At 43.2% G+C, this 12,396-nt stretch overlaps 1 protein-coding gene and 1 long non-coding RNA gene across 2 annotated transcripts in view; one reads left to right on the top strand and one right to left on the bottom strand.

The window, feature by feature from the left end:
- The first annotated feature begins 363 nt into the window (after positions 1 to 363).
- The window catches only part of khdrbs3 (KH domain containing, RNA binding, signal transduction associated 3), a 145,897-nt gene continuing 133,864 nt past the window's right edge, over positions 364 to 12,396 (top strand). Inside the window, exon 1 of the mRNA XM_035521193.2 lies at positions 364 to 507. Within this exon, the coding sequence (XP_035377086.1) occupies positions 483 to 507 (25 nt within the window). The 5' untranslated portion in view covers positions 364 to 482. The remainder of the gene's footprint in view (positions 508 to 12,396) is intronic.
- Positions 1,774 to 3,172, bottom strand: LOC145657524 (uncharacterized). The gene is made up of 2 exons (XR_014123276.1): positions 2,862 to 3,172; positions 1,774 to 2,643 (listed from the first exon to the last, which is right to left on the bottom strand). It is a non-coding gene; the product is annotated as an uncharacterized LOC145657524 (long non-coding RNA).

Below are 12,396 nucleotides of genomic sequence, written 5' to 3' on the forward strand. Positions count from 1 at the left end.
GAGTCATGTGGTTGGATTGAAGCAGTTAAGATGCTTATGTATGCAGTGCAGTTCATCCCACTGACGCTGTCTCTCCCGCTGATGCTGTCTCTCCCGCTGATGCTGTCTGCAGTCCCATGATCAAAAAAGGCCATTGAGCCACGTCCACTGGCAGCCATACATACCTGTTGGATTGTTGGATTGATTTCAATTACTACAGCCTGATTGAAGTAATAACCAGGCAGAAGATGCATGCCTGTAGAGGGAATTGTAGATGTTTATTAGAAGTGATGCTCCAAGGATGAAAGCTGACTCCCTTCTCCCCTTCTAGAGAGAAGCACTAAAGTTTGTCTATTTTTATCGGGATTTCAAGTACACAGTGTACTGATAGGTCCGTGTCATCCAGCAATGGAACAGTACTGAGCAGTGAAGAAAACATGTTGTTTGCTCTTCAGGGAATTATATAGATACGAAAACACAAAGTGGACATAAAGAAATGAAACATGGTTGTGTCGGCGGGTTTCCCAGGTGAGGCAGTATGGTACTTTCTTGAGAACTTCCTGTTTGTGAGTGCCCCACTCTCTCCAAAGTGCAACCTGGTATTGTTTTTGTTCAAGCTTATTAGTGATTCGCCTCTTGTGGTAAAAGCTTTGTGTACTTCATCTGTTCAGTAGGGGCCCTCATGAATCCAAGTGGTTTTACTGTGGAGCGTCTTTTACTGAGTGGACGTTCCACCGTTGTGTTCTTGCTGTACTAACTACTGACTCCAGGAGCAAGTGTACTGTGCAGGAAGTCATCAACAACCCAACAGCACAAAGTTGATTAGGAAACAAATGAGCATCTTATTATATACTATGTATATACTATGCGACACAGTTCACTTGATATGGACATACATACCCTAGAGTTATTTCTGCATTTTAACTGCTGACATTCCAAGGTCTGGCCAGTGGGGCTATAATTTTATTCCTGACTCTTGTAACTAATTGCTTTTCATATTAGTCTCAGCATAGTTAATAAATGGTTCACAATCATGTGCTTTTGGATTAATAAATATAATAAGCCTGGAGTTGAAAAGTTTAACTTCATTAACATTGTCTTTCCAAATCCTGTGTGCTGTAGTACAGAGCCAAAGCAACAAAACAAAGCAAAGTCATGTATGCTGTAAGAAAAACTCCAATAAAGCAAGAATTAAAGTGAACTGACCTGAACGGAACTAGAAGCACAAATACTTATCAGACACTACATGATTAAAACCTGCAACTGCAAATATCCATGGCTTCCAACAGAGAAAAGGCCATATGCTGACAGTGATACTACAATGGAACTACAGTGAGACTTACAGTTAGACTAGCATAAGGTGGAGATTGTAACACATTTCAGCTCTGACTGTGAAAATTATCAGCTAAAAATCTTCTAAAAAGTCTTGAAATTAAAAGAATAAAATCAAATCCCATTTCCTTTCTTTACCTAAAAATGACCAATTACTATTCAATACAAGAAGAAGACACACTGCAACTTTTACAGAAAAATCTGTCACAGCATGCCATAGCCTGAGATGAAGGACAATGAATAACTGCACCAATTCTGATCTTAATCCATTGCAATATGGTCTATTCTTACCTTTGAGTGAAGTAGGAATTAAATTGTATTTGTGTGTGTGTGTGTGTGTGTGTGTGTGTGTGTGTGTGTGTGTGTGTGTGTGTGTGTGTGTGTGTGTGTGTGCATGCTTGTGTGTGTCCTTGTATCATTGCTGGCAATGTTGATGATGTAAACAAATGAGTGTCATCGCTGTTATCTGAGTCAAATTTACTTTTTAACCATTTTCATTAGAATAAAGGAAAGTGTGAGAGACATAGAATGAGAGTGAGAGATGAGAGTGAGGGAGAAAGAGAGAGAAAAGGAAGAGACTCTAGACTGCGTGGTTCTCCTTTATTCTGGGAATAGATGTACGGAAGTAAACAGAGATGAACACTGACACTGAAAACAGCTCTAAATACATGCAGAGGAGGAAAAGAACATCTTTTTTAGCTACTGCTTTCTCTACAGCCCACAGACAAGATGTAACATTCCAGAAATGAGAAAAACCATCCCTGTAGCTGTTAGCTGCACACTCATATCTCACAGCTCACACACACACATCTTCATTCCAGCTGTCTTTTCCAGAAAGACTCTGAAACTACATGGATGCACTATAGAAATTGATTGGTAACATTACGCACCAAACAAAGAAATTGATTCAGTAAAAGTCTATGAGGTTAAAAGAGGTTAAAAGAGCATAAAAGAGGTTATGCTTTCTAGAAAATCTCCTGAAAACCTGTTGCATCTGTACTTACCTGATTGGCTATAAGAAAATGACCTCTCCCACACACAAGGCAGCAGATTGGAATATACTGTGATATAGCTATATCCAAATGATACAACCACACAGCATTAAGACATCTTCTTATCAAAGTTAAAGCTTTATATGTCTGAACTCTCCTGTCCTCTCCTCTTCCAACCTTTCTTCTCTTCTCTTCTCTTCTCTTCTCTTCTCTTCTCTTCTCTTCTCTTCTCTTCTCTTCTCTTCTCTTTTCTTCTCTTCTCTTCTCTTCTCTTCTCTTCTCTTCTCTTCTCTTCTCTTCTCTTCTCTTCTCTTCTCTTCTCATCCTTTCTGTCATTGGCCTGCATAGCATTAAGTATACATATATCATTGTTCATGTGACAGAGTGCAACAAAAACAAATTCTCGAAATTCTATATTTATTTCCTAGAGAGATCGTATATTTTGTCAGGGCAAATAAACAGGCCTATCAGGAAGAATATGCTGGCTTTTTCTGAACCTACACTTTGATAGACAGTATAACAAGAACCATTATTATAGGAAACATATCAATGCATTACCAGCACACATATCAAAGACTCAAAAAATAAGTATTTTCTCCAAATGTCTTTTCTCCGGGAACACAGGTGAAAAACTTCGGAGATGGCTGTCATGGAGCAAGTGTAATATGTCTTCTGACTCTCAACATCCATCTTTTAACACCTACACTCCCCAAGGAGCACACTCATAGGAAGAGAAAGAAGGAAGGAGAAAGAGGCAGAGAGAGAGAGATGGAAAAAGAAAGAGAGACAAAGGCGAGGAGGAGAGTGAACCGGAAAGTCAAAAAAAAAAAAAACAGAAGAGAGGAAGGTAAAGACAGGTGGAGAGGGAGAGGAGAGAGGGAGAAAGAGAGAGTAAGGAGAAGGAGAGAGAGAGGAGAGGGAGGGAGAGAGAGAGATGGGGGGATCAGGCCCTCCCTCCTACTTACCTCCCACACATGCAGCACATTCGGAATTCTTGTAGGAGTAGGAAGAACCAGCAGATCCTCATCACCACCCCTCCCTCCACTCTGCCTCACTCTACCAACACACAGTGGCATCTAATAGCCCGCTTAAGAAAACTTTACGATTCGATCTAGAACACTCCTACGCGTTGCAACTTTAAAAAGCTGGTGAATAGTTTTGAGGAGGGTGTACGGCAGTTTGGTAAAGCACATGGTTTGTCAGATCTCACAGAAACATTCTGGAACTCCAGCAAAACATTATGTCAACTCAATAAGGGACTAGTAGAAATATGGAAGAACCAGCCCATATGGGAAATAAAGTTATTTCCAGTTAAGGCTGAAGATAATGAGGGCTTAAATGACAAATCAGGTGAAATCTCAGGAAATCTTTTGCTTTATAACTCTTTTAAATATAATTCTTCAGGAGCTCAAGTGCAGATCATGCCTTCTTATATCAGATGCAAATTCTCATCTCTAACAAAATGGATTTTCCTGTAAGATATATTGACAGTTAAATTCTGTACCTTAAACTAAAATGACATATCAAATAAGGGCAAACCAAACTGTCCCGCATGCCTGACTCCATTCAGAAATGTAATGAGTCCCAGAGTCAGACTTCTGTTTTTGCCCTGCTCAAGGGCGGGTTTAAGCACGGGTTTGTGTCCTAGACATCAGGGGCATTAGCCCACTAGCCAGTTTATCACGTGTGCCAGAGAAGAGGTTGGTACTGTTGTCCAACAACTCTGAGCCCTAGACATGTCAGTGGCAGCATGAAAATGTTCATCTGGAGGTGTCATGGAGACGGCATCAGTTCACAGGTTAGCTGTCCTCTAGCAACCGCACAAGACGGCAGGCCTGCAGCAGTTGCCTACGGCCGTGACTATCACAGGCAGCCAAAATGAGCTTAACAAACACAGACCCTTTACTGCAAAGAAGCAGAGTATGAGTCATAAGTAGGATCCCTCATGTGGTTTTAAAAGTCACAATTTATAACTGTATTTACAACTATAATTATTAGATAGAATTTTAATAATTTAATAATTTGGCAGTGAAAATAAGCAATCACATAACAAAAAGAATTAGTATCCTTAAGATAATTTCAATAATATCCATGAAAAATGTACTAACATGTATGCTGTATGCCAGAAGTGAATAAGACATCGACTAATCCATCTCACCAAGATGTACAGCAATGACATGGGAAGGTCATTCGAACTGGATAAGTGTGGTCATATGGTTCAAGGAGAAGGAAGGTGGATAGAACAGAGGGGATCACACTACCAGAAGGTAACATAACAGATGCTGAGGGCAGCTACAAGTACCTTGGAATCCTACAGGCAAATGGGAATCATGAAGAGGCCACAAGGAAAGCAGCTGCAGCCAATTATCTACAAAGAGTGAGGCAAGTCCTGAGAAATCAGCTGAATGGGAAGAACAAGATCTGGGCTATCAACACCTACGCTCTGCCAGTCATCAGATACCCCGCTGGCATAATACGCTGGCCTAAGGAGTTGATAGAAGCCACTAACATCAAGACAAGGAAACTCCGCGCAGTGCATGGAGGGTTTCATCCCAAATCTAGCACTCTGAGACTGTACACTAAGCGGAAGGAAGGGGGCCGAGGACTATTGAGTGTCAGAGCCAGTATCCAACCAGGATGAAACAACCAAGATCCAAGAGTACACCAGGATGATGGCCCCAAGTGATGAAGTGTTTAGTGAATACCTCAGACAGCAGGAACCTGAGGAAGATAGAAATGAGGAGGACCACTGGCAAATAGTGAAAGTGGCTGATGTGGTTGGAGAAAGCTGGACTAAAAGATAGCACAGAGGCACTAATAATGGCAGAACAGGAACAAGCACTGAACACGAGATCAATAGAGGCTGGGATCTACCACACCAGGCAGGACCCCTGGTGCAGGCTGTGCAAAGATTCACCTGAGGCAATCCAGCACATAACAGCGGGATGCAAGATACTAGCAGGCAGGGCGTACATGGAACGCTATAACCAAGTAGCTGGCATAGTGTACAGAAATATATGTGCTGAGTACGGGCTGGAAGTCCCAAGGTCTAAGTCATTTCACCTCTTGCGGTCACTACACCTCTCTTTTGTCATTCAAGTTTGTTAACTGAGAGTGGTGGAGTGCTGATGTTCCAGGGTGCCCTCATGCCTGTGGTTCCTTCTGGCTGTACCATTTTGGCTGTGCTGCCATAGTTTGATCTGCTGAAGTCCATCTTTGTTTCATACCCTTACAATGCACTGTAAGGTGCATTTGTTTCATACCCTTACAATGCACTGTAAGGTCAACAACCTGTATCTGAATGTTGACAAGACAAAAGAAATGGTTGTTGACTTCAGGAGAGCAAGGCGAGATCACTCCCCGCTTGCCATCAACGGCTCCTCAGTGGAGATCGTCAAGAACATCAAGTTCCTTGGTGTTCACATAGCGGAGAACCTCACCTGGACCCTGAACACCAGTTCCATCACCAAGAGAGCCCAGCAACATCTTTACTTCCTTCGGAAGCTGAGGGAAGCCCATCTCCCATCACCCATCCTCACTACCTTCTACAGAGGTACTGTAGAAAGCATCCTGAGCAGCTGCATCATTACCTGGTTTGGGAACTGCACCGTCTTTGACCGCAAGACCCTCCAAAGAATAGTGAGAACAGCTGAGAAGATCATTGGGGTCTCTCTTCCCTCCATCACGGACATCTACATAACACGCTGCATCCGTAAAGCCACCAACATTGTGAAAGGCCCCACACACCCCTCACATAAACTGTTCACCCTTTTGCCATCTGGAAGAAGGTAACGCAGCATCCAGTCCCGCACCTCCAGACTGTGCAACAGCTTCTTCCCAGAAACCATTAGACTCCTGAACTCTGGCTAACTCCAATTCCAATTCAGATTCCAAAATAGGCACTTTTATACATGCTTATACACAGTCACAGACACATATATACATACATACATACATACATACATACATATCTATACACACACTCACACATTGTTTTGCATCGGACTAGTGCTGAAGTCAAACCTCACACAAATAAACTATGCACTCCTGTTGCAGTCTTGCACATTATCCTACTTGCTGCTAGAGTGCTGTACTAACCAGCACTGTACTCTGAACTGTTCCGGCTGCTACCGGTGACTGCTATGTTCAGTGTAGCATGTCACTGACTCCTATGCCCAACTCACTTTACATATTCCCAGTACTGTGTACTGCACTAAATAATTGCACTGTCTACTCATTTTGTATTTGTCCTGTTCTGTATTTATTATTGTTTATTTAATGTTTATTTAATTACATTTTTGCACTATATTGGACTGTTTGCACTTGTGTAGCATGTTGTTTTGTGTTGCACCATGGTCCTGGAGGAACATTGTCTGGTTTTTGTTGTGTACTTGTATATAGCTGAAATGACAATAAAACCTCTTTGAACTTTGAACTTTGAATAATGTTACTGAGTCTCAACCCATCTCAGCTGCCATGGCTATTCCCACCATCCCTTGATGTCCCCTGCTGTAGCCCACCTCATCTCCACCCCAGACAACTTGGAGTTTTTAATTGCCACTGTTGCCCTTGGCTTGCTCACTGGGGGCTTGGACTTGGACATTTGTAAAGCTGCTTTGTGACAACATCAGTTGTAAAAAGCGCTATATAAATACATTTGATTTGATTTAAGTGGGATACACACCCAAAGGTGGTGGAAAATGACTGTAGTATGATCCTGTGGGACTTCCAGATACAGACACACAAGACTGGTAATGGCTAACCAATCAGACATAGTGGTGGTGGACAAACAGCAGAAGAGGGCCGTAGTGATAGATGTAGCAATCCCGAGTGACGGCAACATCAGGAATAAGGAAGATGAAAAGCTTGAGGAATACCAAGGGCTGAAAAAAGAGGTAGAAACGTTGTGGAAGGTGAAAGCAACAGTGGTTCCCATGGTAATCTAAGCACTAGGGGCTGTGACCCCTGAACTGGGAAAGTGGCTCTACCTGAACCCAGGAACAACATCCAACAGCTCCACCAAGAAAAGTATACTCCTGTCAACAGCTAAAATGCCCAAGTTTGAAGGAAAAAGACTGCCCAAGTCAAGTGAGTGCGGAGTCAAGTGAGTGCGGAAAAGATTTTAAAATTTGCAGCAGAAGAACCAGATGATGAAAGGTTTTGGCAATAAAGCTTCTTAGTTCAACCAGTCCTGATTGAGGTGGGAGCTCATTACAAAACAATCTGCTGATGGTTCCTGACTGGGTTCAGAGAAGATTTTTGCTCTTATTACAGCAAGAAGTCCTGAGTGTGTATATGTGTGTGTGTGTGTGTGTGTGTGTGTGTGTGTGTGTGTGCACGCTTCTCTCTCTGCCTGACAGTTGGCTCTGACATGCTCCACTTATTAAACTATGCACACATGTGCATGCACAAACACACACACACGCACACACACAGAAAGTCACAGAGAGCGGAAAGTCACGCTCCATATCTGTAGTTCACTCTGTCATCTTTCTTTCTTTCTCTCTTTCTCTGTCTCTCTCTGTCTTCCCTCCCTCTTTCTCTCCATCTCTCTTTCTCTCTGTTTCACTTCATTCTCTTAATGGTGGAAAAATGTTAATTATGTCCCAGTAAAGGACCCTGGCTCATCTGTAGTTCAGCTGAAATCTCATGGCTTTCATGACTTACGTAGTGGAGCAGCACTAACAGGCTGTAAGTGTGCTTTAGAGGAGCATCAACTCTAGGCTGATCAAGAGCGCTACTCCTCTTCCTGTGCCAGTCATCTCTGATTCATAAATTCATGGGAATTCATACAAACCTTTAATGCCAAAGGTTAGGCTGGGAAATGTTTAAGGAGCAGAGCTTTCCTTCAGCCTCCATTCCAGCAAAATTCACTGACTTCACCAACGCTCGTTAACAGCAAATCCCCAACTGCGACGAAGCCTGAGACCGATGAGATGATCTGCAATTGGTTCTCAGTGTGTGAGCACCCATTGCACATGTGGTGAAGTGCAAACACTGTGGAACACGCAGCGCTGAAGTTTAGTTTCAGCTCTAATGACCTCATACTGTGATTTAGTTATGAGCCTTCTCTCTGTGTCTGTTCTCTCCACTTTTCCATCTTTCTCTCTCACAGGCTCATGCTGTGGTTGAACACATAAATACCCAAGATGAGTTTCTTCTACCTGCACCTAAAGCCTTAGTTAAGTTCTTCCTGTACCTACCAGTTCCTATGCCTGTGTTACATTACAGTAAAGATCAGACAGTACGGCTGAGTGAGGGTTAGGTGAAGGCGCTCTGACCGCTTTCGCTGGAACACAGACAGTGGTGAGCCCTGAACCCTGAGTGCCGCCACATTAGTGCTGCACAATCATCTTTCTCCAGCCTCTCCATTAACCTTATTTAGTTAACTCTGCTTTTTACAGGTATTACTGACCTACTGAAACCTAATTTGCCATGTTGCAGGCTGTTCAGAATAAAAGCCCAACATATTAATAATACTAATACCATTTTCTCAGGTGCTTATCCCCACTGGCCAAAACAGTAACCACATTCTCTAACCAGCCACCCCAGCCTGTGAAACACATACTGCAAAACTCCTTACCCTCTGCAAAATCCTACTTCAATCAAACTATGCTGCAAAACTGTATAACTCAATCATCAGTAACACACAGCATTTAAACAGTAAACACATGCAAACATTCACGAGCCATTCACAAACAAAACACCAAAACACTACGTCTCGAAGATGCAGACCACAACCTGTGGCCGGTTCTAAAGTGCTGTGGGCGTTTCTTATTGTGGTATACAATGCTAAAGAACACCTGCTGTAATTCACCAAAAATCACTACAATTACAGTAAAATCTATCTATCCTGTCCCTAATATTGGGTCACATTCCCTGGCAATGCAGCATGGGAAAAACCTCTAGGCATACCTGATCCAGTCCTGGCAGTCTGATGCTGTGATTGCCTGACATGTCTCAGTTTTAGCATCTAAAAAGAGACATCTGGTCATAGGAATGATGATTATATGGTCTCCAACTCTAGGCAGAAAAGAATTCCTCAATAGGGGTGAAGAATGGGGAATGTGGAGGTAGAAATTCAATAGACATGCTTGGATGAGCCTAAACTAGTCCCTCACTGCAGATGTGTGATGGAATGGAACATTGTCCCATATGACTTCATAAGGTGGCTGTTGACCAGTAGTAGGCAGTTGATTGGTTTAGAGTTAGATTTGCAGACAGTGGTTAAGCAATTGCAGGTCAGGCCCGATTTGCGGAACTGTTTTGGAATTAAATTTTGGTGACTAGCAGCTGCAGCCACTGTGTTGTGATTTGCTTGATCAGACACTTTCATGTGAATTTTGTGTTACTGCATCTACTGTTTTGCAAAAAGTCCATTAAAAATGGAGACAGATGTGCAATGAGAAAGTGTTCACTGGTGTGAAAAAATGTTTGCTGTTTTGCTCATATGTGTTTGGAATTGACAACATGCACTGATGACAATGTTCTTTAGCACCTGAGAAAACCTGATAATAATGAGATTATTCCAGTGACAGAGCTGCTGATTTTGGAGAGAGAGACAGAGAGAAAGAGAGAGAGTGGCAGCTTAACCAGACTGTCGTGTTGGGAAGCTGCAACACCTTCTTGAGGTGCCTCCCCCACTGGGAGTGGGAGGGGACAGTCAGGGCTGTTGCCGTGGACAACCACATTCGCTCCTGGTGCACACAGTGAGCAGAGTTTCAACATGAGCCCAGTGTTGCTAATTTACTCCAAGACCTCACTGGGATGGCATTCTTATAGTATACTGGGTTCAACTCACATGGTCCTTGTGTGTGTACATATTTTAAATAACCTACTTTGGTCAGAGAGCCTGGGCCAACACGATCAGAACATGTATCATTTCTGGTCTTTGTTACTTAGTTCTACTGAAATTTCTTTGGTTATTTGACTAATAGATTTAAGGGCTACAGGAGCAGTACTACAGTGAATCTGCAAGTGGTTTGTGACCCCGTGACAAGCTGCATGTGTGCTGAGACGTCTCTGTGGGAGACGGTCGGACACGCAGCATTTTCACAACCATTTACACTGAATGCCAGCAACACAAAAAAAGAGCTACAAGTGCGAAAGAAAGAACATGCTGAAAGGAAGTGATGTCTCACGAGAGAGACAAAGTGATATATATATAGAGAGAGAGATAGAGACAGATTGATGGAGAGAGATGGGGAGAAAAAGGGAGGGACAGACAATGTGTGTGTGTGTATGTAATGAATAGAGAAAGAACAGGAGAGAGGGATGAGGAAAGTCTGCGAGAGAGAGAAAGTTGACCTTGCAAGCTCAGTCCAGGCAGTCCATGTGCCATTGATTTGTTTATGTGGACAGAGCTGACAGCTCCTCATTACCTTCTCTTAGACAACACTTCCAACAGAATGAGTGGAAGGTAACTGGGAATGGGGGCAGAGAGAGGAGAAAGAGAGGGAGGAGGGGGGGAGTAGAGGGAGAGAGGAGGGGAGAATGAGAGAGAGGAGGGGGGGAGTAGAGGGAGAGAGGAGAGGAGAATGAGAGGGTAGACTGTAATCAATGTGTCTCACAGATCTGGGTTGGTGAGATCATCCTGTTGAATGATAATTTAGTGTGTGTGTATGTGTGTGTGTGTGTGTGTGTGTGTGTGAATCTTACTCAGAGCTGAGTTAGAGTGGAGGTGCCATCCATACAACACATGCTCTGTACACAGTATGGATGAACAGAAGCCACAAGCAGATTTGTTTAAAGACTGTATCAAGATATGGTAGACCGCAAACATGCATAGCGTGTCTACACCAAGAATTTTCATACCATCTGATTTCATGCCTAGCCTTTCTGAACCACACTCTCTAAGAAATACTGATTTCCCATATCTTTCGACAGGGTATCATTTACCTAATTTGGAAAATTGAACCTTTAATTTGACTCACTTCACATTATTCATTGTTTTGAGCAGTACTGTGTGCAGCCACTAGGAGACAGTGTTGCCAGCCCAATCTGAAGAGCGGCATTTCTGATTCCCATCTCTCTCACCTGTGGTTCCCTCAAACCCAAACTGCTGTGGTTTGGCCACATTTTGTGTCTGGAAGGCGGTGGCACTTCGGTTCCTGAGAATCAGGCGTGAGGAGTAGGGGAACAACGCTTTTCTCCCCTCCCTCCCTCCTTCCCACAGCCAATTAGCGCTGAAACAAATTTAAACTCCCAGTTCCCCAGGCCAGCAGCTGGATGCTTCCCATTAGGAAGAGCGTGTCACATACAGCCATACTGCATTTATCTTACTAAAGGAAGGCAACTCTAATGTTCAGCCTAGAGGAAGCGCTCTCAGTAGACCTTCCATGAAAGCCCCTTTTATTCTCAGTTCTAAAACCCTTCTAGGCCAATTATTTAAAACAGAAAATAGCACATGCGGTGCTTGTCTTGGACTTTTGTATGTAAAAGCTCAACATTTTCTTGTAGCATGGCATGTTTTAGGTGAGTATTTTTGAGAGTTTTTTTTTTTAACAATTCTTGGTCAACAGGCATGAGCCAAATGTGAAGACACACCCAAAGTGAGGCAGACCCACCATGAGATAGAACCCAGTGTGAGGCAAACTTCAGTGTGAAGTAGACATGAGCATGAGGTAGACCCCCTTGTGAGGTAGACTCCAGCATGAGGTAGACCCCATTGTGAAGTAGACTTCAGTATTAGTTACTTAGTGGAGAATGTTGGAGCCAATGTCAGGAATTGTGATAGACCTCAGCGTTAGTTAATATGGAATGCGGTGTTCCCCCGCATGAGGAAGTCCAATGTGAGGTAAACTCCCTTATGAGGTAGACTCCAGTGTGAAGTAGACCCCAAAGCAAGGTAGAGCCCAATGAAGGGTAGATCCCAGTGTGAGGTAGAGCCCAGTGTGAGGTAGAGCCCAGTGTGAGGTAAACAGCATGCGGTAGAGCTCAGTGCAAAGTAGACAGCATAAGGTAGAGTCCACTGGGAGGTAGAGTCCAGTGCAAGGTAGACAGCATGAGGTAGAGCCCATTGAGAGGTAGACAGTGTGAGGTAGAGCGCAATGTGAAGTAGACAGCATGATGTAGAGCCCAGTGTGATGTAGAG

The sequence above is a fragment of the Electrophorus electricus genome, chromosome 4 (genome assembly GCF_041902795.1).
Source record: "Electrophorus electricus isolate QZ-2024a chromosome 4, ASM4190279v1, whole genome shotgun sequence".
Lineage (NCBI taxonomy): Eukaryota > Metazoa > Chordata > Actinopteri > Gymnotiformes > Gymnotidae > Electrophorus > Electrophorus electricus.